Source organism: Theropithecus gelada, chromosome 12 (genome assembly GCF_003255815.1).
Source record: "Theropithecus gelada isolate Dixy chromosome 12, Tgel_1.0, whole genome shotgun sequence".
NCBI lineage: Eukaryota > Metazoa > Chordata > Mammalia > Primates > Cercopithecidae > Theropithecus > Theropithecus gelada.
The window spans coordinates 84942397-84968961 of record NC_037680.1 but is presented as its reverse complement, the minus strand read 5'-3'; the positions used below and the strand labels follow the sequence as shown (position 1 = coordinate 84968961).

At 44.0% G+C, this 26565-nt stretch overlaps 1 protein-coding gene across 2 annotated transcripts; it reads left to right on the top strand.

Annotated features, from left to right (window-relative positions):
* The first annotated feature begins 14005 nt into the window (after positions 1-14005).
* CRYGB (crystallin gamma B) lies at positions 14006-18105 on the top strand. 2 transcript variants are annotated; one of them, XM_025404947.1, is made up of 3 exons: positions 14006-14056; positions 14151-14393; positions 17765-18105. In XM_025404947.1, the coding sequence occupies exons 1-3, from the start codon at positions 14048-14050 to the stop codon at positions 18038-18040; spliced, it is 528 nt and encodes a 175-aa protein (XP_025260732.1). In that variant the 5' UTR covers positions 14006-14047; the 3' UTR covers positions 18041-18105. The 2 variants fall into 2 exon arrangements, with proteins under 2 accessions (XP_025260732.1, XP_025260731.1); XM_025404946.1 differs by having other exon boundaries at positions 14048-14056; positions 14151-14399; positions 17765-18098.
* Positions 18106-26565: the final 8460 nt, after the last annotated feature.

Sequence of the window (26565 nt, the reverse complement as noted above, 5' to 3'; positions counted from 1 at the left end):
ATGCCAAACACAGGGATTGCTGGAAGGATTAGGGAAGATGAAGTCTCAGGGGAGGTTTTAGTCAAGAGAAAATGCGGGCTGGGCGCGGTGGCTTGAGTCTGTAATCCCAGCACTTTGAGAGGCCGAGGCGGGCGGCTCATTTTTGCGCAAGATTTCAAGACCAGCCTGGCTAATATGGTGAAACTCCGTCTCTGTAAAAAAAATACAAAAAAATTAGCCTGGTGTGATGGTGCATGTGAATGCCTGTAGTCCCAGCTACTCGGGAGGCTGAGGCAGGAGAATTGCTTGAACCTGGGAGGCGGAGCCTGCTGTGAGCTGGGATCGTCGCCACTGCACTCCAGCCTGGGCGATAGAGCGAGACTTCATCTAAAAAAAAAAAAAATACAGAGAGAGTGAGAGAGAGAGAAAATTCATGAAGAGTTTGTTTTGTTTTGTTTTTTTGAGACAGGGTCTCACTCTGTAGCCCAGGCTGGAATTCAGTGGCACGATTTCGGCTCAGTGCAACCTCCACCTCCAGGGCTCCAGCGATTCTTCCGCCTCAGCCTCCCGAGTAGCTGGGATTACGGGTGTGCGCCACCACATCCCGCTAAGTTTTGTATTTTTAGTAGAGATGGGGTTTCACCATATTGGCCAGGCTGGTCTCAAACTCCTGACCTCAGGTGATCCACCACCTCGGCCTCCCAAAGTGTTGGGATTACAGGCATGAGCCATCTCACCAGGCTGAAGAGAGGAGTTCTGAAGAGAACTTCCTTCCACGTCGAGAAAAGCAAGCCTGCTTCACTAGGTAATGTGGTAGGAAAAGTGTTAAACAGCCTACCTCTGCTACTTACTGGTAGAGTAACCAACCCAGCCCAGTTTTCCAGGGACTCTCCCAATTTTAGCACTTAAAGTCTTCCATCCCAGAAAGCCCCTCAGTGTCAGGTGAACCCAAATGGTTGGTTACCCCACTTCCTAGCTTATCTCTTTGAGCAAGTCACTTCTTACCATCTCTGTGCCTAAATTACCTTACTGAAAACTGTAAGTGATAATAAATTCCTGCTTCACTAAATCTCAGGATGATTACAATGAAATGATGGGAAAAGATTGTGAGCAAATTTTGTTATCTTTAAATTATTATGCAAATGTAAGAATTTAATGTATCCACAGTGTCTTCCCAAATTCAGTATCACAATGTGGTCATCTTCGTGTTGGACTCTAATAAGAATTTTTATCAAGACTAAATTATTGAAGACTCTGGCTGGGTGCAGTGGCTCACGCCTATAATCCCTGCATTTTGGGAGGCCTTGAGAAAGAACAAAAAGCAGGAACATTCACACTTCCCACTTTTAAAATTTACCACAAAACAATGGTAATCAAGATAGTGAGGTACTAGCATAAGGATAGACATATAGACAGATGGACTAGAATTGTGAGTTTAGAAGTAAACCTGTATGTCTATGTTCAACTGATTTTTTTTTAATTTTACATACCCCTGGGTGGAGATTTATCAACTGATCTTTGACAAACGTACTAAGACCATTCAATGGGGAATAAATAATCTTTTAAATAAACAGTGCTGGGATTACTGCATATCCACATGCAAAATGAAACTGGACCCCTATCTCACACCATACATAAAAATTAACTCAGGGACAGATGCAGTGGCTGATGCCTATAATCCTAACGCTTTGGGAGGCTGAGTCTGGTGGATTACTTGAGCCCAGGAATTTGAGACCAGCCTGGGGAACATGGCAAAACCCTGTCTCTAACAAAAAATACAAAAAATTAGTCGAGTGTGGTGGCACACACCTGTAGTCCCAGCTACCCAGGAGGCTAAGGTGGGAGGACCACTTGAGCCCAGGAAGTAGAGGTTGCAGTGAGCTGTGGTCATGCCACTATGCTCCAGCCTGAATGACAGAGTGAGACCCTGTCTCAAAAAACAAAAAACAAAAGGAAAAGAAATCAGCCTTCCACCAATTAATCAATTGGCCAATCCACTAGAATATATTGGAATTCCTGTTAAAGCCCAAGATGCACAGAATTGATAGGGATTGAACAGGTTATTTGGGTGCAGACCTTGTGGAAATAAAAAAAAAAAAAGCATGACAAAGGACCTACTATGACAAGTGTATAATTTGGAGAAGATATAAGATAGGCACACCTGAAGAGATAACATCTAAACAAACCATCAGTGTACAAGAGATAATTAGCTTAGCCCTTGAGGCAGACAGATTTGAGTTCTATTCCCAGTTCTTTCACTCACTAGCTATTTGTACCTTTCGGATTCGTTTTTCCCTAGTGACCAGGACCCCCAGACTGGACTGAGTGCTTCAGAGAACTTCCCTCTGGCTTCCTCTAGCTGAACTCTTCCCAGTGGGGCAGGAATCTGTGGGGTCATGGGATGTCCCCACACCTCTCCTTCTAGACCACACTCTTTATACCTGGATCTTCAAAATTCCCTCCACTTAGATGCAAGCTCACTTCCGAGACTTAAGAGGGAGTCTTCACTAGGCCTATCCTCCCTGGCACACTGGTAGCCACAGGCCGCTGTTTGAGGAGGGGGCATATGGATAGAACTTGGACATGTGAGAGAGTGGGAAGAAAGGAGGGTACTTCATGGAGTAGGTAGGGGCTCTATTTATGCTCTAGGCATAATATCGCTCAAATATTAGGGGTAGTCCTGGTGTTAATTGGGCTGAGTTCACTACATGATGCAGCTTGTATAAGATTCCTAGTACGATGTCTGGAACATACTAGACACTCATGATACAGTAGGCTATTATTAAGTGTTATTATTTTTATCATTGTGAGCCAAATGAGTTCTCCAAAGTTTGCTGCAGGTTCAGTCCTACCCACTTAAGCAAAGGCAGATGTGGCATAGTTCAGCAGGGTCGTGTCAATGATGCAATGATGTACTAATGAACTCAGGAGGCTTCATATGGAAGACATATAGCTGGCTACCAGAGAGCCAGGAAAAGAAGTCTGCAAAAGCTATAGGAAAAATCAGATTATAAACTACAATATTTGTGTGGGGAGGGGAGAAAGGTAATGAACTTTCCCACTGAGGCCTCTAAAAGACCTCAGTTAACTTTAATGGCTTCTGAATGGAATGACTGTTTTTGGAAAAAGTCAAAGTTTTGTTAGATCCATTCAAATATTTTGATATACAAGCTTATATTAACCATTCTAGAGGGCCTTAAAGAGGTAAATTTTTCTGATTTAAATAAGGCCTGTCTTTTTAAAGTAAGTTTTTAAGATTTAAAACTGATTTAAATAAGGCCTGTCTTTTTAAAGAAAGTTTTGTACTTATTTTCAAAGGAAAAAAGCTTGTGTATAACTTTAGAGTTAAACTCAGTGTTCAAATCCTTGTGATAAAAGGCTCCAGCACTGTCTTCCTTCCCCATTTTGATAGCACAAAGAGATATTATCAGTCAATAAAGCATGTTCTGCTGCGTTCAAGACCCAATGTCTCATTCCATGGACCAATTCATCTTCTAAAATACAAGGAAGTGGCTGGGAATCTCTTTCATTATTTCCCGTCACAAAAATGCTGCTTATCACCTTTTCTTTTTCATTTTCACACTCTTGGTCAGCCCACCTCTCCTGTCCCTCTACATTAGCCATGCAAGGTAAGTTCTGAGGCCTTACTCTGACAGCCCTGGTTGTGTGCTTACCCAGCCTAGCTGCCTCCACCTCCCAGGGATGTCACCACATGGTCTGTCTACACCAGCTGGCCAGGCTTCTGTGTCATTTTTATTTACCTTCAGGCTTTCCAGGTCACCAGGGACTGTACAGAACTGAAGGGAGAGTATCAGAAGCAGTGGATAGAGGAGTGAGCAGGGGAAAGTCCACATTTGTGGCTTCTGTGTCTTTGAACTTGACATGGGGTGACCTCGTATGGGAGAGTTATTGTTTTCCAGAATAGAATAGGAATCACCAGGGCTTTATTTATCTGTCCAATTAATTAATAAGTAATTATCAGGAATAGAGAAGTGTGGCATGATCCTTATCCTTGAAACCCTTTTGAAGAGAATAAACCTGGAAAAGGAGAAACTGCATGAGGAAGACAATATTTAAAAGAAGCTGGGCAGTGATTAGGTGATGCTGATGTTCAGAGAAAGGAGAGATGAGTAAGGGCTGGATCTGAGAAGCGATTTCCTAGGAAAAGGACCCTAGACGGCCTTGAAGATTGGACGGGATTTGGCAAGCTTTAGGGGAAGGGAAGGTGTTCTTTCTAGGCTTAGGGAACAACTCCCATCCGCAGGCCCAAATTTTCATGGACACCCTAAATCTAGAAGGCAAAACAAGAAAAAAAGTCTCCCTGGTTCACCCTTCTTGGCTGCCAAAATTTTAAATCAGATATACCCACAGTTTTCAGGGTGAATTTTGTCTACTCTCACTGCTTCTGTACTTAACCACAAAAGTTCAATAAAACAGTGAGGATGAGGACTTTTCCAATGCTTCAAAGACCTCCAAATTGCTATTATAGAAAGGATACACAGCTTTAACACAATGAAGAATAAAACTTAAAATATGCACAAGCGCGCACACACACACACACACACAGTCTCTCTCTCTCTCTCTCTCTTTCCCAAGTCTCTGTTACAGCTGATGAACAGCCCTGGCTTTTGCATCCTCAGTCCTCTGGCCACAGTGAGATGAGTTTAGAACAGGGTCTTGTCATGAACTCATGGTAACGTGTTCTGGGGAGGATTTCCCCACTCTTGGCATATTCTATTGCAAATGACCACTTGTGAGTGCAACAGTGACCACTCTGATCTGCAGTCCTGCTTCAGCTGCGGCAACCTGGTGTATACAGGTGGACAGCAAGGGCTGGACGCTCTGCTGGGGCAGATACATGAACCACCAGCACAGGTGGACTTCAACAACTCCATCTGCTCAGACTGCACAGTCCCCACATAGGTTACTCTTCCTCATAGTCATCATTGACTATGATATCAAAATTACCAAACAAAAGATCTTTGCTAAATTAAACAAAAGTGTTCCAATATATGAAATTATCCATCCAGGAGTTGTGGCTCACGCCTGTAATCTCGACACTTTGGGAGGCCAAGGAGGGCAAGACCCAGGAGTTCGAGATCAGCCTAAGCAAATGGTGAAACGCCATCTCAACAAAAATAAAAATAAAAATTAGCTGGGTGTGGTGGTGCATGTCTGTATTCCCAGCTACTCGGGAGACTAGATGGAAGGACCGTTTGAGCTCAGGAGGTCGAGGCTCAGCTTTGGTCATGCCACTGCACTCCAGCATGGACAACAGAGTGAGACCCTGTCTCAAAAGAAAAAAAAAATGAAATTATCCATTGATCACATTTAGTCTCTATACCATAAACCAAAGTGTAGGCAGTATGGCAGAGCCCAGAAACAGGCCAGGCACAGTGGTTCACGCCTATAATCCTAGCACTTTGAGAGGCTGAGGCAGTAAAGTCAGTTGAGGCCAGGAGTTTGATCCCTGTCCAACATAGAGAGACCCTGTCTCTACTTTAAAAAAAAAAAAAAAAAATGTATAGAAACACGTATTTTTTTTTTTTTTTTTTTTTTGAGACGGAGTCTCGCTCTGTCGCCCAGGCTGGGGTGCAGTGGCCGGATCTCAGCTCACTGCAACTGCAAGCTCCGCCTCCTGGGTTTACGCCATTCTCCTGCCTCAGCCTCCCGAGTAGCTGGGACTACAGGCGCCCGCCACCTTGCCCGGCTAGTTTTTTGTATTTTTTAGTAGAGACGGCGTTTCACCAGGTTAGCCAGGATGGTCTCGATCTGCTGACCTCGTGATCCGCCCGTCTCGGCCTCCCAAAGTGCTGGGATGATAGGCTTGAGCCACCACGCCCGGCCGAAACACGTATTTTTTAAAATTTTTTTAAAATTTCAACTTTTACTTTAGATATAGAGGGTATATGTACAGCTTTGTTACATAGGTATGTTACACCCAGGTAGTGAGCATAGTACCCAATAGGTAGTTTTTCAGTCCACACACCCCTTCCTCCCTACCCCCTCTAGTAGTCCACAGTGTCTATTGTTCCCATGTTTAATGTGTTTTCAAGGTTTAGCTCCCACTTATAAGAGAGAACATGTGGGATATGGTTTTCTGTTCCCTTGAGATTATGGCCTCCAGTCCCAACCATTGTTGCTGCAATGGAAAGAATTTTTTGTTTTTATGGCTGTGTAGTATTCCATAGTGTATATGTACCACATATTTTTATCCAATACACCATTTATGGGCACGTAGGTTGATTCCATGTCTTTGCTATCATGAATAGCATGGTGATGAACATATGAATGTGTGTGTGTCTTTTTGGTATGATGGTCTATTTTCCTTTGGGAATATACCCAGTAATGGGATTGCTGAGTTGAATGGTAGCTCTGTTTTAGGTTCTTTGAGAAGTTTCCAATCTGGTTTCCACAGTGGCTGAACTAATTTACAACCCACCAACAGTGTATAACTGTTCCCTTTTCTCCATAGCCTACCAGCATCTGTTGTTTCTTGGCTTTTTGATAATAGCCATTCTGACTAGTGTGAGATGGTATCTCATTGTGGTTTTCATTTGCATTTTTCTGATTAGTAATGATGAGCATTTGTTCATATATTTGTTGGTCACTTGTATGTCTTCTTTTGAGAAATGTCTGCTCACGTCCTTTGCCCATTTTTTAATGACCTTATTTGTTTTTTTCTGCTTGTTGAACTGTTTAAGTTCCTTATAGATTGTGGATATTAGACCTTTGTCAGATGCATAATTTGCAAATAATTTCTCCCATTCTGTAGGTTGTCTGTTTACTTTGTTGATATTTGCTTTTGTTGTGCAGAAGCTCTTCAGTTTAATTAAGTCCCACGTGTCAATTTTTGTTTTTGTTGCAGTTGCTTTTGGGGACTTAGCCAAAATTCTTTGCCAAAGCCAATGTTGAAAAAGGTATTTCCTAGATTTTCTTCTAGAATTTCATATTTTGGGGTCTTACATTTAAATCTTTAATCCTTCTTGAGTTACTTTTTTTATATGGTAAAAGGTAAGGGTCCAGTTTCAATCTTCTGCATATGTCTAGCCAGTTATCCCAGAACCATTTATTGAATAGGGAATGCTTTTCCCATTGTTTGTTTTTGTCAGTCTTGTTGGAGATCAGATGGTTGTAGGTGTGCAGCTTTATTTCTGAGTTTTCTATTCTGTTCCACTGGTCTATGCATCTGTTTTTGTACCTGTATCATGATATTTTGGTTACTGTAGCCTAAAAGTATATATAGTTTGAAGTTGAGTAGTGTGATGCCTCTGGCTTTGTTCTTTTTCCTTAGGATTGCTTTGGCTATTTGGGGTTTTTTTTTTTTTTTTTTTTTTTTGGTTCCATATGAATTTTAGAATACTTTTTTTCTAATAACGTGAAGAATGACATTGGTAGTTTGGTAGGAATAGGGATGAATCTGTAAATTTCTTTGGGCGGTATGGCCATTTGAACAATATTGATTCTTCTAATCCATGATCATAGAATATTTTTCCATTTATTTGTGTCATCTCTGATTTCTTTCAGTAGTGTTTTGTAGTTTCCCTTATTATAAAGATATTTTACCTCCTTGGTTAGCTGTATTCATAGGTATTTCATTTTCTTTGTGGCTATTGTAAATGGGGTTGTGTTCTTGATTTTACTCTCAGCCTGGATGTTATTGGTGTGCAGAAATGCTACTGATTTTTGTATATTGATTTTCTATTCTGAAACCCTGCTGAAATCATTCATCAATTCTAGTCGCCTTTAGAGGAGTCTTTAGGGTTTTGTAAGTATAGAATTATATCATCAGTGAAGAGAAACAGTATGACTTCTTTTCCTATTTGGATGCTGATATGGTTTGGCTGTGTCCCCACTCAAATCTCACCTTGGGTTGTAATAATCCCCATGTGTCAAGGGTGGGGCCAGGTAGAGGCCACTTTTTGCCATACTGCTCTCATGAAAGTGAATAAGTCTCATGAGATCTGATGGTCTCATAAATGGGAGTTCCCCTGCACAAGCTCTCTCTTGCCTACCGCTCTGTAAGATGTGACTTTGCTCATTTGCCTTCAGCCATCATTGAGGGGCCTCCCCAGCCATGTGGAACTGTGAGTCAATTAACCCTCTTTCCTTTATAAATTACCCAGGCTCAGGTATGTCTTTATTAGCAGCATGAGAACAGACTAATACAGACGCCTTTTCTTTCTTTCTCTTGCCTAATTGCTTTGGTTAGGACTTCCAGTACTATACTGAATAGGAGTGGGGAGAGAGGGCATCCTTGTCTTATTCCAGCTCTCAAGGGGAATAGTTCCAGCTTTTGCCCATTCAGTATATTGGCTATGGATCTGTCATAGATAGCTCTTATTATTTTGACATATGTTCCTTTGATGCCTAGTCTGTTGAGAGTTTTTATTATGAAGGGATGTTGGATTTTATCAAAAGCTTTTTCTGCCTTTATTGAGATGATCATGTGATTTTTGTTTTTAATTCTAGAAACATTATTAATTGATGTATCAAGGCTATTAATATTATCATCTTTAGCATTTATTAAAATACTGACAAAGACTCTGATATGATTTGGCTCTGTGTCACCACCCGAGTCTCATCTCAAATTGTAATCCCTGTGTGTCAGGGGAAGAGCCTGGTGGGAGGTGATGGAATCATGGGGGTGAACTTCCCCCTTGCTGTTCTTGTGATAGTGAGTTAGATCTGGTTGTTTGAAAGGGTGTGGCACTTTCCCCTTCACTCTCTCTCTTGCTCCACCATGGTAAGATGTGCTTGCTTCCCTTTTGCCTTCCGTCACGGTTGTAAGTTTCCTGAAGCCTACTGGCCTTGCTTCCTGTACAGTCTGTGGAAGTGTGAGTCAATTAAACCTCTTTCCTTCATAAATTACCCAGTCTCAGGTAGTTCTTTATAACAGTGTGAGAACAGACTAATATACTCTCCCCTTTTACCAATATTATGGTCAGTCTTCTCGGAGTCCTTTGTTTGACTAGGTCCAACCTTGGGCTTCCCTTTTTGTCCTTATAGAATCCAGTTTGGTCGAGAATCTTCCTTAATTACTTTAGTGAATATCTCCCACCCTTGGTATCTGAACACCTTGGTCGTCCTTCAGCAATAACTCTACCAAGTCAATTTAGTTAGAAACCCCTTATCCTTGGTGTTTCCTCTTAGTAATTTTCCATCCACTGCCCGTGACCCCACTCCTAGGTTGTAAATACCCATTTGTCCTTTTTGGAGTCAGAGTTGAATACAATCTCTCTTCCCCACTGCAAAGCCCCATTGCAATGATCCCTATTCCCATCTCCATGGCCCTCTCTGAACAGTCTGCCTTACCACTTTAACAAGTGTGATAATTTTTCTTTAACAGTATGTATGACATGATTTTTAAAATCATTGGCAGTACTTTACAATTTGTCATATGTCTTTAAATCCATTGTCTCATCTGATTTTCATTGTTATTCCTATGTAATAAATGGGGAAACTGAGGCTTGGGGGAGTTAAATGACTTTTCACAAGCAGTTACAGAAACTGTAGAAGTTAGTGGATGTGTGTAGCTATTGCTCCCCTGAGTGTATTCTCCACAAATAGTGCCTAGTCAACAATTTCCCAGTGTGTTTTGGTATTGTGATGAAAATTTTTTTTAGAGGAAGCAGTGTGAAATCCAGACCACAGGACAAACAGGATAGGCTGTCATAAGTGGTATTGTTTTCAAGTGTTGGCTTCTCCACCAAGCTATGGTGCAGGCCCTGAAACTATCACTCTCCCCTCCTACAACTCTAACCAGCCTAGGTGCCTATACTCCCATAGCAGAAGCTGACTATGCAACTGAGAGAACTTGAGTTCAAGGCCCAGACATTTCCATGACTTTGGAAACAGCAGATGAGGCTCTTTCACCAACCTCTTGAACCAACATTTTATTTCTAAGTATTTAATTTGATTCTCCAATAGTCTCAATATAACAATTTGCCTCAAGGCTTGTTTAGGGCTGTCACTAGTTGTGCAGGAGGTTGGAACAAATTCTTCAATATCACATGGGGTAGGTTAAGGAATGGGCCAAAGCCAGTCTATAAGCACTCCATACTGTTTATCTGGCTACGGAGAGTCACGCGAGGGCCTGGGTATCTATTGGATACTGTGTAGGTTCTGTTCCAAGAGAGGGACCCCTAGCCACTATAGATTTCCCTTTTTGGAAGGTAGCATGAGTCGGTGGGAGAAATACACAAGCTGCCTGGATTGACAGTATCAGCTATTCACAGGTCTCTGGGAACACCAGCTTCCCTACACCTAGAAACTGTGGGGCTGACAGGCTCTTTGGGGCCCATAGGATATTAGGACCCCTACCCCCTGCCAGAAGAGGAAGCCACCAGTCTCGTGAGAAGTGGGGAGAAAGTGGCTATCTACTTGCACAAACTATGGTGAAAACCCAGGTTAATTACAGGTAATTCTGCTCTTTGAATTATAATGCTCATTAATGTGCCTGAATTATAATGCTCATTAACATTCCAAGTCAAAGGCAGGCTCTTTGATTTGTGTGATCTAAGCACTGAACAAATTTTATCTTCAGTTAGGCTTTTATACATTATATAAGATCTTATGAAGCCATAATAACAAGATCATGCACTAATTTCTTCTTTCTTCTCTTTAATTTCTCATCTTCTTTTTCATTTTTCAAAGGTGACCAGCTCCCAGTACCAGGTAAGGAGGTCTCATGTTGGAGCTCCCTGAAGACTATTTCCACATCCATGATTAGTTCATCTCAAGGATATCTTCTCCCAATCCCTAGACCTACAAAAGACGCTGAATCTTCTGTGAGATGCCCAACTGTAGGGGAGAAAATTCCTACTGAGGCTCCGAAGAAAACAGCAATTTCACCACTAGGGGAAGACAAATGTCAAAGTGAGCCCTTCCAGAAGAGTCCCAACTGATGCTGAAATGTTTAATCCTTAAATTTCTTCTATTAGTATCAATGAGATTTTGACTTTGTGTTCCTAATACTTATTTTATCTTTTTTTCATAGGATTACTGATTCTTCTACATATCAGAACCAGAGATTGGTTTAATTTGTATGACTTAAAGGATGTTTCTCCAGGGTCCTAAATCACTTAAACATCATACTACAGATAAAAATCTGGGTAATTTTTTTTTTTTTTTTTTTTTTTAAGACGGAGTCTTGCTCTGTCGCCCAGGCTGGAGTGCAGTGGCCAGATCTCAGCTCACCGCAAGCTCCGCCTCCTGGGTTCACGCCATTCTCCTGCCTCAGCCTCCCGAGTAGCTGGGACTACAGGCGCCTGCCACCTCGCCCAGCTAGTTTTTTGTATTTTTTAGTAGAGACGGGGTTTCACCGTGTTAGCCAGGATGGTCTTGATCTCCTGACCTCGTGATCCACCCGTCTCGGCCTCCCAAAGTGCTAGGATTACAGGCTTGAGCCACCGTGCCCGGCCTAAAATCTGGGTAATTTTAAATCAGATCAATGCTCACTACATGATAGTTCATCATCCTCCTCAAATGGTAACCTATGAATCACACTGAATATGTCAGGTCTTACATAAAACAGGGTTGTTAATTTGGTCTCTTTAAGAGTTAGAACTTTCAGCACATAAGGATGGTTTACATTGTTTTAGTGAGTCCACTGGGTGAATGATATCCTCCTGAATACTGACTAGACCTCAAGCATGGGTATAGCTAACCAATAGAGAGTCTAGAACAATTTTTCATTCATTTTCTCTTCACCAAAAAAAAAAAAAAAGTTATTAAAAGGCTAAATGTGATCACCTTAATCAGTACTACTATCACTTTATTTGAAAGATGACTTAGAAGAAAACAAGAGAATGCTACATAGTATAAATAATACTGTACAACCACACATGGGTTTGACATATAAAAAGCTGGGATGATAAAATATCAAAATGTTAACTGCAGTTATCTCAGCTTTATTTTCTTCTTGTAGTGGACACTGTGGTGCTGCCTGAACTGACACTGTGGTGCTGCCTGGACTTCCACTGTGAACTGAAGCACTCCTTCTCCCAGATATTGACAGCGTAAAGCGAGTTTGTCTCCAAGAATTTTCCTCTGCTGGAGGAAGCTGCCTTGCCCAAAGTTACACTTCTCCACAGCAGCAGCCCACATGAAATTACTGGTCAATGCAGAGGCACAGATTCCCAGTCCACCTGCCTAACTTCCTGACAACTCTAGCCCTAGCCTTCCCTGTGGGATCGGATGAGGTCACCATTATTGCAATAGCTCTCTCTCAGCTCACAGTTATAACTGCCTGCAGGGGTCCCTTCTGACCAGCTGATAGAGTGGGGGAAGGCTGAGCTTGACACATTAATAAATTGGCATGGCATTTGGGTGCAAGCCCCAAATAGAATGCTGCTGCAGAATAGCTCACTGAGGAGCCACCCTCAAGACAGTAGTGAGGGAAATTCTCCCAAAAGGCAACCTTGAGGCAGTGCACCTGGCTGCGCACGCAGAAAAGAAAAGTAGCCCGAGGTCAGGCATATATGGAATTACTGAGCAGTAACGTGTGGCTTGGCTGGCTGGTCCAGGGCCTGGAAGGAGAAAGATGAAGATTAGGGACAAGAAGGTCTGGGGTAGAGGAATGTGCAGGCAGATATGGGAGTCAGCACAAAGGGCGAAGATAGTTGTATCCCATGTGAAGGCCCACTGTAGGGCATCCACCATTGAAGAGGCACTAAACAACCAAGTAGACAGAATGATGTAGTCATTTGATACCAGTCAGCCTCTGCCATCAGTCGGGTACCCTACTACTGGCAGTCAGCTCACTAACAGAGCGTTCATAGTGGTATGGATGAAGGCTATGCATTAACTCCTACTTATTAAGGCTAATCCAGCCATTTCCACCGTAGAATGTCCAATCTGCCAGCAATAGGGACGAACTCTGAGCCCTTTTGGTCCCATGCCTTGAGAAGACCAATCAGCCACTTAGTGATAACATTTGAGGCAGAGCAGGGACACCAAACAGCAGGCAGGACTCTGGACACCCACCAGCAGGAGGAGGGATTTAGGCCCTTAGGAAGATCTGAAAGGGGGAAAAAAGCCACAATTATCTGTTTTTGTCCATGTCAGAGCCAAGTATTGAGGGCCTGAAATGTGCCACTCCTCTGCTCTAGGGCTCAGGGGTAGAAACGAACAAGAAGTAATACCCCAGCCCCCAGAAGCCTACAAAATTCCAGGCAAGTATCAGTTTTATTCAAGACAAGCCCCCAAATACCAACAATGATGATCACAGATTTTTTTATTTTATTTCATTTTTTTTGAGACAGGGTCTTGCTCTGTTGCTCAGGCTGGAGTCCAGTGGTGCAATCACGGCTCACTGCAACCTCAACCTCCTGAGCTTAAGCGATCCTCTCACCTCAGTCTCCCAAGTAGCTGGAACTACAGGTATGCGCCACTATGCCGGGATAATTTTTGTATTTGTTGTAGAAACGGGGTCTCACCATGTTACCTAGGCTGGTCTCTAACTCCTGAGTTCAAGCAATCCACCTGCCTCAGCCTCCCAAAGTGCTGGGATTATAGGTATGCGCCACCTTGTCTGACTGACACAGAATTTTGAATTTGAACTGAGCTTTATGGTTTTTAACGCAGTTTCACAAATTACTTCACTTGATTTCCTCTTAAGATTGCTTATTATTTAAATTCTGACTTTTAAAACTAAAACACACACACACACACACAACACCCACTCGTCCCTGAGTAAAATTCATTACTTAGTTTAATGGCCTTTGAGAAGTCAATTAAGCAGAGTAAACTGTAAAAGAAAAGCACAGAGACAGAATTTCGCCCATCCTTTTGCTCAACTAAAAGTGTACTCTATTCATTTCAATGGCAAAAACAGCTTTAGTGAATTAGAACAACCCGAACCTACCAGAAAGAATGAGAGTAAACCATTCAGCCAACCCCAGTGACCGGGGGAGGGAGAGGGACGAGCTTGCAAATCCCCTTACTCACCGTAATGGGCCCTTTTGTGTGATTTCCTGTGGAGGCAGCAGTCAGGGCTGCTATATATACAGTGACATTCCCCCAGTCCCACACAGCAACCAGAAAACATCTGCTTGCTTCCTTCAAAATGGGAAAGGTAAGTCCTGGGTACCGGATGCTCAGCCTTGGCCCTAATGCAGTGGCCTCAGTGGGGCCAATCACTCCATGCTCCCATATCTTCCATTTTGCAGATCACCTTCTACGAGGACAGGGCCTTCCAGGGCCGCAGCTACGAATGCACCACTGACTGCCCCAACCTACAACCCTATTTCAGCCGCTGCAACTCCATCCGGGTGGACAGCGGCTGCTGGATGATCTATGAGCGCCCCAACTGCCAGGGCCACCAGTACTTCCTGCGGCGAGGGGAGTACCCCGACTACCAGCAATGGATGGGCCTCAGCGACTCCATCCGCTCCTGCCACCTTATCCCCCCGGTGAGTGTGGCTGTGTCTTTGCCTTCCATCTTTTGGGAAATAAAAGCTATTTAATGATATTATTCTTTTTTTTTTCTTGAGACGGAGTCCCGCTTTGTCCCCCAGGCTGGAGTGCAGTGGCGTGATCTCAGCTCACTGCAACTTCTGCCTCCCAGGTTCAAGCAATTCTCCTGCCTCAGCCTCCCGAGTAGTTGGAATTACAGGCGTGCACCACCACGCCCGGCTACTTTTTGTATTTGTAGTAGAGACGGGGTTTCACCATGTTGCACAGGCTGATCTCGAACTCCTGGCCTCAAGTGATCTGCCCATCTCGGCCTCCCAAAGTGCTGGGATTACAGGTGTGAACCACCACATTCGGCCTATTTAATCACATTATTCTTAAACCTAATATTTCTAACTAGAGGACAGAAAATGGAAGTGACACAGTACATGCAGGCCAGTTTAGAAGGGTGTCTCAGATGGGAAGCCGTTCTTCATGAACTCTGTGTTGGTTTTTTAAAAATCATACACTCCCAGATTTTATATTTTAAACATAATCAAAAAGCTGAAAAAGCAAACACTAATTAAGAAAAAGCAGGACATGGAGGTAAGAAAAAGCAGGACATGGAGGAGACTAAATTTACCATCTATTCAAGATAAAATGTATTAAATGTTCATTTCAGGCCATATCAAGTCAGAAATCAAATATATCAAAATGTATAAATATAACCTGGGACTGTGTAATTGATTAAAAAATACTTTTGCGGCTCAGCACGGTGGCTCACACCTGTAACCCCAGCACTTTGGGAGGCCGAGGCCAGCAGATCACAAGGTCAAGATATCAAAACTCTTTGATCTCTACAAGGACAGGTCAACATGGTGAAACTCCATCTCTACTAAAAATACAGAAATTAGCTGGGTGTGGTGGTGTGCACCTGTAATATCAGCTACTCAGGCGGCTGAGGCAGGAGAATTGCTTGAACCTGGGAGGTGCAGGTTGCAGTGAGCCAAGATCGTGCCACTGCACTCCAGCCTGGCAACAAAGCAAGACTCTATCTCAAACAACAACCACCACCACCACCACCACCTTTTGATTGCTTTGTCTTACTTTTCTATTTAATTATTCCTCCTGAGAAGATAGGATCCTGTCTTCTGATTTCTATTCTAATTTAATGGTCAGTACCTATTAGCTTACTTAGAGGTATAAATTAAAGAAAAGACCAAATCTGAAAGTAAAGTTTGAGATTCCATATATTCTGAGAAGTGACTGCAGAGTTCTTAGAATTGTGGCATGTGGGAGGCACGGGATACAGTGTCATAAAAACAGAACTTAAATGAAGGTGATATTTGCTGCTGAGGGAAATAAGTAAGTTGAAAGCAGGAGGCTAGAAAGGAAGCTTAAAAGTCAGATAGGTTGAAATTTGAACCGAAGGCTGGGTGCGGTGGCTCACGCCTGTAATCCCAGCACTTTGGGAAGCCGAGGTCAGGAGGTCAGGAGTTCAAGACCACCCTGGCCAATATGGCGAAACCCCCTCTCTTCTAAAAATACAAAAATTAGCTGGGCGTGGTGGCGCACACCTATAGTCTCAGCTACTTGGGAGGCTGAGGCAGGAGAATCGCTTGAACCCAGGAAGAGTAGGTTGCAATGAGCCGAGATTGTGCCACTGCATTCCAGCCTGGGTGACAGAGCAAGATTCCGTCTCAAAAAAAGAAAAAAAGAAAAAAGAAAAGAAATTTGAACTGAAAATTAGCCAGATGTGGTGGTGCATGCCTGTAGTCCCAGCTACTCAGGAGGCTGAGGTGGGAGGGTCACTTCAGCCCAGGAGGTTGAGGGGGCTGGGACCCATGATCATGCCACTGCACTCCAGCCTAGGTGACAGAGGGAGGCCCTGTCTCAAGAAACAAATATAGATGTGTGTGTGTGCATAAAATAGTGAACTCCAAATATCTGAGACAGGTCTCAGTCAATTCAGAAAGTTTATTTTGCCAAGGCTGGTCGTGGTGGCTCACGCCTGTAATCCCAGCACTTTTGGGAGGCCAAGGCTGGTGGATCACCTGAGGTCGGGAGTTTGAGACCAGCCTGACTAACATGGAGAAACCTCTAACTAAAAATACAAAATTAGCTGGGCATGGTGGCGCATGCCTGTAATCCCAGCTACTCGGGAGGCTGAGGCAGGAGAAATGCTTGAACCCGGGAGGCAGAGGTTGCGGTGAGCCGAGATCACACCATTGCACTCCAGCCTGGGCAACAAAAGCAAAACTCCATCTCAAAAAAAAAAAAAGAAAGAAAGAAACAAAGTTTATTTTGCCAAGATTGAGGACGCACCTATGACACAGTCTTAGAAAGTCCTGAGACATGTGCCCAAGGTAGTTGGGGGTACAGTTTGCTTTTTATACATTTTAGGGAGACATGAGACATCAATCAATATGTGTAAGATGTAAATTGGTTCAGTCTGGTAAGACAGGAAGTAGGGGCTTCCTGGTTAGATGTAGATAAGAGACAGAGCAAGGCGTGTGACTCACCCCTGTAATCCCAGCACTCTGGGAGGCTGAGGTGGGTGGATTGCCTGAACTCCTGACGACAGAGTTCAAGACCAGCCTGGCCAACATAGTAAAACCCTGTCTCTACTAAAAATACAAACTATTAGCTGAGCGTGGTGGTGCGTACCTGTAATACCAGCTACCTGGGAGGCTGAGGCAGGAGAATCACTTGAACCCAGAAGGTGGAGGTTGCAGTGAGCTGACATTGTGCCATTGTACTCCAGCCTGGACAACAAGAGCGAAACTCTGTCTCAAAAAAAACGTAGATAAGAGACAAAAGGTTCTTTTGAGTCCTTGATCAGTTTTCCACGAAATACACAATTTAGTCTGGCTGGATGAATCCGCATCTTTGCATAAACAGTAGGGGAAAGGCAGCAATAAGAGACCATTTGTCTCAGGTGAGCCTCAGAGGGGTGACTTTGAATAGAATGGGAGGCAGGTTTGCCCTAAGCAGTTCCGGGCTTGACTTTTTCCTTTAGCTTAGTGATTTTGGGGTACCAAGATTTATTTTCCTTTCTCTGTATATACGTAATATGACCCTTAGCTTTCCAATGACTGTTTTCTCCTTTGAGAAAGGCTTTCTCAAATAACAGCGACTAAAGTGATGTCATAAATTTTATTGTAAGCAAATCTTAATTCCCGAAGACCTAGCTCCGCCCATGAATCATTAGACTCAGCAGTGGGTGACTGGGGGTGGGACAGCTCCTTAACTTTGCAACGTGGTTGTTCTAGAAGCCAACTTGGCCTGGGAGAACTTCTGGGCAGGTGTGGCCAGGGAGGTGTAGGGACTGGAGCTTCAATTTCCAACTATTTTTGTTCGTTTACTCTTGCTTTTCTGTCTGCCACTCCAGCACTCTGGCGCTTACAGAATGAAGATCTACGAGAGAGATGAATTGAGGGGACAAATGTCAGAGCTCACAGATGACTGTCTCTCTGTTCAGGACCGCTTCCATCTCACTGAAATTCACTCCCTCAATGTGCTGGAGGGCAGCTGGATCCTGTACGAGATGCCCAACTACAGGGGGAGGCAGTACCTGCTGAGGCCGGGGGAGTACAGGAGGTTTCTTGACTGGGGGGCTCCAAATGCCAAAGTTGGCTCTCTTAGACGAGTCATGGATTTGTACTGAAGTATTTACATTCTCCACTTTTCTCCTTTAAAATCTAATAAAATATTTAGCTTGTGTTTCTGGCACTAGTAGAGCCCTATCTATTAAGCATTTATAAGTGATAATGGCACTCAGTCAAACATAGTCACATGTTTTCAAGATGGGAAGCAATCTTTGATAAGGGGAATAATGCAGAGATATTATTTCCAGCACTCTTCTAATGACTAAAACATGTAGGCTCAAATAAAAACTCAGTTCACTTGGGCTCAGGCCATTGTAGGTAGTCTCACAAGGCCAGATTTGCAGCTACAGTGGTGAATTTGTACTTTTTGAAACACCTCCAAGTTATCCCTCCAGGTTATCCCTATTGTCTTCCATAATAGTCCAAGCCTTAGTTGACGAGGAAAGTTGTTCTCAGCATCTGGACTCCTACCTTAGCTCCATAAACAAACAAATAAATGAACTGGTCCACCACTCTTACCTATTGCACTCCTATTCTCCTAACAGTCACCATCCCTTTCCTCTCACTTCCATTGCCAATATCTCATTGCACTGTGAGATTTCCAGTCCAAATAGAATTCACTGTGTTTTTGCTATAGGTGCTTTGTGGAAGAATTTCAGGACATTTACAAAAACCACATGTGCACGGGGAAACTCAGCCTCATGTCATTTCAATAGAGAGTAAAGTATTATGATTACACATAGTAAATAATACAAAGTGGCCAGGTGTCGTGGCTCACACCTGTAATCCCAGCACTTTGGGAGGTCAAGGTGGGCAGATCACAAGGTTGGGAGTTCAACACCAGCCTGGCCAACATAGTGAAACCCCATCTTTACTAAAAATAAAATACAAAAATTAGCCTGGCATGGTGGCATGTGCCTGTAATACCAGCTACTTGGGAGGCTGAGGCGGGAGAATTGGTCAAACCCAGGAGGCAGAGGCTGCAGTGAGCCGAGATTGTGCCACTGCACTACAGCCTGGGAGACACAGCAAGACTCCATCTCAGAAAAAAAGAAGAAAATAAAATAATACTAAGTGGAAAATAAGCAACTGAAATTTTCTGGAAAACCTCGTTTGAGTGTACGTTTGTTTTCTTTGGTTTTTAAAAATGAATTAAGGTTAGCCAGGCACAGTGGCATGCACCTGCAGTCTCAGCTACTCAGGAGGCTGAGGCAGGAAGATAATGTTTGAGCCCAGGAGTTCAAGCCTAGCCTGAGCAACAGAGCAAGAGTTCATCTCTTCCAAAAAAAAAAAAGAATCAAAGTTGCTAATAAAAAATTATGGTACAATACATTTTAAAAATTCAAAATAAGGGAATGAGGAAATTGGGTCAGAGGCAAAACAAGAGAAGAGATGAGATGGAGCCAAGAGTGAAGTTCGAACCCGAGTTGCATGCTGTGAGGTGCTATGTTCAGTGTAGATAGATCCAGACTTGGATCCAGCAGCCATCAAGGCAGAGAAGAAAACAAGATTCAACAATTAATTATTCAAGACAAGCCTAATCAATGTCAGTACCAAAACCTAAAAGAAAGTTTTCTTGTGAGTCCTCATAAGGAGAGTACTAAGTAAACACCATCCTCAACAACATCCTGCAGAAATTAAATAAAGTTTTGTGGATGTTCCATATAAGGTTCATCAATAAAACAAACAAATGGCTTCAGATCAAAATTTATCGGAAGTACTCCATCCTTTGAGATTCTAATGAATTGCCTCAAATCCCATCTTACATGGGGTGGGAGCTTTGTGTACTCACTTCCACCAATGTATCTATAACCTAATGTCTTTGGTAATTCTGGAAAAGGAATGAGTCGCTCATGCTTCTCTCAGGAGCCCCTCACTCTGAACTCCTGCCTCGGCTTTGGGTGGGTCATATTGCCCTCCTACGTGTGCTGCTATTCTGTCCTCATGCACCACGCTGACCCACATGCGGGACAGAGCTCCTTTTCCTTTAACTTCTGAACCATCTCTCACATGAGGTACTGATGTGTGCAGCTGGCTTTATAATAAAGGGTATGGGAGCACAGTGCAAGTTTACATCATAACAGTACATCGACACAAATGTAATATTAGATTGCCCTATAGGTTTCAACCTACTGCTGGGTGGTCTGCCTTCTCTCCCTTTCTTGTTCCTCTCTTCTTGGCTGGCAGCCATACCCACAGGGCTGTTCTTTTTTTTTTTTTTTTTTTTGAGACAGAGTTTCACTCTTGTTCCCCAGGCTGGAGTGCAATGGCACGATCTCGGCTCAATGCAACCTTTTCCTCCCACATTCAAGCGATTCTCCTGCCTCAGCCTCCCGAGTAACTGGGACTACAGGCACAAGTCACCATGCCCACCTGTTTGTATTTTTAGTAGAGACAGAGTTTCACCATGCTGGCCAGGCTGGCCTCAAACTCCTGACCTCTGGTGATCCACCCACCTCGGCCTCCCAAAGTGCTGGGATTACAGGCGTGAGCCACCATGCCCAGCCCTGTTCATTTTTGATAGAACCCTCATCCATCCATGTGCTCAAGGTCTCTATATCCAACACCCAAGGGGCTTATAAATAGACTAGTGCATCATTTGTTTATTAAGTTGGGTTATTTATTTATTTATTTGAGACAAGATCTCACTCTGTCATCCAGGTTGGAGTGCAGTGGCACAATCACAGCCCACTGCAGCCTGCATCTCCAGGGTTCAAGCGATCCGCCCACCTCAGCCTCCCAGATAGCTGGGATTACAGGTGCACACCACCATGCTCAGCTAATTTTTTTTATTTCTAGCAGAGACAGGGTCTTGCCATGCTGCCCAGGCTGGTCTCAAACTCCTGAGCTCAAGCGATCCTCTTGCCTGGGCCTCCCAAAGTGCCAGAATTACAGGTGTGAGCCACCACACCCAGCCATAAATTTGGTCATTTGTTTTGGTTTTGGGTTTCTGGTTTTTTTTTTGTTTTTTGTTTTTGAGATGGGAGTCTCACTCTGTCACCTGCGAGGGAGTTCAGTGGTGCAATCTCAGCTCACTGCAACCTCTGCCTCCCAGTTCAAGCAGTTCTCCTGCCTCAGCCTCCCAAGTAGCCAGGACTATAGGCGCATACTACCACATCCAGCTAATGTTTGTATTTTTAGTGGAGACACAGTTTCACCATGTTGGCCAGGCTGGTCTCAAACTCCTGACCTCAGGTGATCCACCCACCTCAGTCTCCCAAAGTGCTGGGATTACAGGCGTGAGCCACCGCGCCCGGCCTACTCTGGGTCATTTTTGAGGGTGAAAGTATAAATTATTAATAATTACACTGGGACAAGAGGCATGAACCAAGACTGTTCTAGGCAGACTGGGGTGCATGTTTAGCCTACTATATGTGTGTGTGTGTGTGTGTGTGTGTGTGTGTGTGTGTGTGTGTGTGTTACAGTTTAGCCTACTGTATTGCGCGTATATATAGTGAAAATAGAAATATATATAAAGATTTATTTCCTGAAAAATCATCAGAATCTAGGATTATTTAGTGTTACTCTTCCTAAATCTCAGTTCTTTAACCTTTAAACTCGCAATAATAGTGATGGCTTCCTGGAGATTAATCAGAGTCCTGTTTGTCAACAACAATATGTCAAACATAATTTAGAAAACCAAAAGCTCCTTAAAGTGCTGAATTTTACACTATTTTCCTAGAAGACATAGAATCACATATTTTGGCTGGGCACAGTGGCTCCCACCTGTAATAAAAGTAATTCACCATCTTTAGGCATGAAAATTATTCTAAAACATTTGAACTGAAAGGGATTAGAGTCCCCGAAATCTCTTTGATCAAGTCATTATTCTTAGAAATGTGTTGCTCCTATCCCTGGGATACAGGCAAAGAAAAAGATGTTCTCCTCCTAAATCCAACATACAGAGAAAGTCAATACTGGGGAGTGACCTGGGGAAGACATTATGCCAAAACTAGCTCCTAATTCTACCCTTCACTCCTCCTCTTCCTCCTCTGTTTAAAGTAAACCCTGGGGCCTCAAAGAGTGGAATGTTAGAAGAGATAACCTATAGAATCCCACTAATCTTTTCCCCATTGAGATGAACCAACAATTTGAGATAACCTTCGTATTCTACATTCCAGGTACCCTACACACACCAGCTTTTCCTGCGTAGCCTAGTTTGTCCAGATTTAAGTCTTTTTCTTCCTTTCTTCCCTCTTTCCTCCCTTTGAATTTATGATGTCCTCTTGCCTGTTTAATGTGATAAAAGGCCCACCAAGCAAAGACACTGAAGTAGCAGCTATTACATAAAGAAGTGCCAAGAACTGTTGTGCTGAGTTATGCCCTCAAAGGGTTCCCCTCATTAGGGGCTGCTTCTACAATTTTCCTGCCCGGTTACCATGGGTTTAGGTGCTGATGTTAGTATGTGTCCCATTTTCACCCTTTCTGTCCTTGGAAGGTCAATTATTTTCTTTGTGGGTTTGTCAAAGCAAAAGTGTCAATCACAACCACCTGTTGCTTAAAGACAACATGCATTGTCAATTTTTTCCAAGAGGACTATCATAAGGACTCAAGCAGATGTGGGTCGATGATTACCCCCCATCTTCTTGTCCTTTATTACATGGCCATCAAAGACAAATTGAGAAAGACAACTAGATGCTAGGGCCTCTGTTATGGTGATCCTTGGTCCCTTATCCAATCTCTTTGTTTGGGACACTTTGGTCTACACCGTTGCCACCTAAATGACCTCTGCTCATTTATCCAAGCACACAGTCAGGCACACACTGCATAACTGTTTTGTCATTATGGCATACACAATGATGGACCACATATGTAATAGTAGTCCCCTAAGATTACAATAGAGTTGTAAAATACCTTTCGCCTAATGACGTCATACTGTAACATCTTAGTGCAACACATTACTCACGTTTCTGATGATGCTGGTGTAAATAAACCTCCTGTGCTGTCAACAGTATAAAAGCATAGCATATACAATTATATACATTACATTATACTTAATAAGCAAATATGTTACTGACTTATGGATTTACTATACATACTTTCTTTTTTTAAGATGGAGTTTCACTCTTGTTGCCCAGGCCGGAGTGCAATGGTGTGATCTCAGCTCACCGCAACCTCTGCCTCCGAGGTTCACGTGATTCTCCTGTCTCACCCTCCCGCGTAGCTTGGATGACAGGTGTGCACCACCACGCCCGGCTAATTTTGTATTTTTAGTAGAGATGGGGTTTCACCCTGTTGGCCAGGCTGGTCTCGAACTCCTGACCTCAGGTGATCTGTCCACCTCGGCCTCCCAAAGTGCTGGGATTACAGGCATGAGCCACTGCGCCCGGCTTGCTATACTATACTTTTTATCATCACTTTAGAGTATTCTCCTCCTACTTATATTTAAAAAAAAAAAATTAACTGAACAGCCTCAAGCAGGGCCTTCACCAGGTATTACAGAAGAAATCATCATAGGTGACAGAAATTCTGTGTCCGGAATTGGTGGGTTCTTGGTCTCACTGACTTAAAGAATGAAAGCAGCAGACCCTCGCAGTGAGTTAAGTTACAATTCTTAAACACGGTGTGTCCAGAGTTTGTTCCTTCAGACGTTCAGATGTGTCTGGAGCTTCTTCCTTCTGGTGGGTTTATGGTCTCCCTGACAGGAGTGAAGCTGCAGACCTTCACGGTGTTATAGCTCTTAAAGGCGGTGCGTCTGGAGCTGTTAGTTCTTCTCAGTGGCTTTGTGGGCTTCATGAGTTAAGCTGCAGACCTTCGTGGTGAGTGGCACAGCTCATAAAGGAAGCATAAACCCAAAAAACCAGCACCAGCCACATTCATTGTAAAAAGCAAAAAAATAAAGCTTCCACCGTACCAAAACAGACCACAGCCGTTTGCCACTGCTGGCTGGTGCAGCCTGCTTTTATTCTGGTATCTGACCCCACCCACATCCTGCTGATTGGTCCATCTTACAGAGAGCTGATTGGTCCATTTTACAGAGAGCTGATTGGTCCATTTTACACAGAGCTGATTGGTCTATTTTGGCAGAGTGCTGATTGGTGCATTTACAATCCCTGAGCTAGACACACAGTGCTGATTGGTGCATTCACAATCCTTTAGCTAGACACAGAGTGCTGGACAGAAAAGTTTTCCAAGTCCCCACTAGGTTACCTAGACACAGAGTACTGATTGGTATATTTACAAACCCTGAGCTAGACACAAAGTACTGATTGGTGCATTTACAAACCCTGAGCTAGACACAGAGTGCCCAGTGGTGCATCTACAACCTTTAGCTAGAGTGCTAGACAGAAAAGTTCTCCAAGTCCACACTAGGTTAGCTAGATACAGAGTACTGACTGGTGTATTTACAAACCTTGAGCTAGACACAGGGTGCTGATTGGTGTATTTACAATCCCTTAGCTAGACATAAAAGTTCTCCAAGTCCTCAATAGACTCAGGAGGCCAGCTGGCTTCACCTGGTGGATCCCGCACCAGGGCTGCAGGCAGAGCTGCCCGCCAGTCCCACACAGTGCACCCGCACTCTTAGCCCTTGGGCGGTTGATGGGACTAGGCGCCACCGAGCAGGGGGCGGCGCTGGTAGGGGAGGCTCCGGCTGCGAAGGAGCCCACGGCCTGGGTGGCGGGCAGCAGCGGGGGGGTGGGCGGGGAGGCTCGGGCATGGCGGGCTGCAGGTCCCGAGCCCTGCCCCGCGGAGAGGCAGCTGAGGCCCGGTGAGAATTCAAGCACAGTGCCAGCGGGCTAGCACTGCTAGGGGACCCAGCGCACCCTCTGCAGCTGCTGGCCCAGGTGCTAAGACCCTCACTGCCCAGGGCTGGCAGCCCCCGCCTGCCGCTCTGAGTGTGGGCCCTGGCCTGTGATACCTGTGCGCAGCTCCGACTCCCGCCTACGCCTCTCCCTCCACACCTCCCCACAAGCAGAGGGAGCCGACTCCAGCCTCGGCCTCGGCCAGCCCAGAGAGGAGCTCCCACAGTGCCATGGCAGGCTGAAGGGCTCCTCAAGCGCTGCCAGAGTGGACGCTAAGGCTGAGGAGGCACCAAGAGCGAGGGCTGATAGCATGTTGTCACCTCTCAATTCCATGTGTGTTTTTGCCCCTGAAGACTTTCCAGTGGGACAAGATGTGGAAGTGGAAGACAGTGATATTGATGATCCTGACCCTGTGTAGGCCTAAACTAATATGTGTGTTTGTGTCTTAGTTTTTCACAAAATTTTAAAAAGTAAAAGGCCAGGTGTGGTGGCTTACGCCTGTAATGCCAACATGTTGGGAGGCCGAGGCAGGCAGATCACTTGAGCCCAGGAGTGGAAGGTTCTTGTATCAGTTCGAATCCCAAGAGCGCGTCAACAGGCAACACGAGGAGGTGTGGAGCAACATGCTGTTTTAATGAGCACCTGGGTGCAGGCGGGGTGAGGCCTAAAGTGGTGTCAGCACCAAGTGAGGACGGTGCAAAGGTTTTATAGTCTCCTGTAAACAGGAAGTGTCCTAGTCTGACGTAACTGCTACGTTGTACCCAGATGGCCTCTTTCTCTATCTTGATCTTCAGGGATACTTGTCTTCCAGCCAGCTCTTTCCTGCTTCTGCTATCTTGCTGGTGCACGCTGCTGACACAAGTGGCCTTGCACCTTGGGACTGGGCCTGAGAAGGGAGGGGTTACTCATCCCCTTAAGCTTTCAGACCCCAGGGAGAATCTTACAAGGAGTTTGAGACCACCCTGGGCAACATAGCAAAACCCCATCTCTATTAAAAAAAAATAGAAAAAAGTTTATATAATAAGGATAAAAAGAAAGAAAACATGTTTGTACAGCTATACAATGCTTGTGTTTTAAGCTAAATATTACTACAAAAGTGTCAAAAATGTTTAAAATGCTTAAAAGTTGATGAAGTTACAGTATGCTAATGTTAGTTTATTATTGAAGAAAGAAAAGCATTTTAAAATAAATGTTGTGTACCTAAGTGCACAGTGTGTAGAAAGTCTACAGTGGTGTACAGTAATGTCCTAGGCCTTCACATTCATTCACCCTCACTCACTGACTCACCCACAGCAACTTCCAGTCTTGCAAGCTCCATTCATGGTAAGTGTCCTATACAGGTGTACAATTTTTTATCGTTTATACCATATTTCTACTGTACCTTTTCTATGTTTACATTTGTTTAGAAACACAAATACTAGTGTGGTAGGCTGATCCATCTAGGTTTATGTTAGTACACTCTATGATGTTCACACAACAATGAAATTTCTCAGAATGTATCCCACTGATAAGAGATGCATGGGGGAAGAGGAGACTAGAGAATGGAGGCATGGGCCAGGCGCAGTGGCTCACTCCTATAATCCCAGCACTTCAGGAGCCTGAGGTGGGAGGATTGCTTGAACCCAGGAGTTCGAGACCAGCCTGGGCAACATAGTGAGACCTCATCTCTACAAAAAAATAAACAAAATTAGCCAGGCGTGGTAGCAGGCGCCTGTGGTCCCAAATTCTGCTGAAGTGGGAGAATCCCCTGAGCGAGAGAGGTAGAGGCTGCAGTGATCCAAGATCACGCTACTGTGCTCCAGCCTGGGAAACAGAGCGATACCTTATCTCAAAAAAAATAA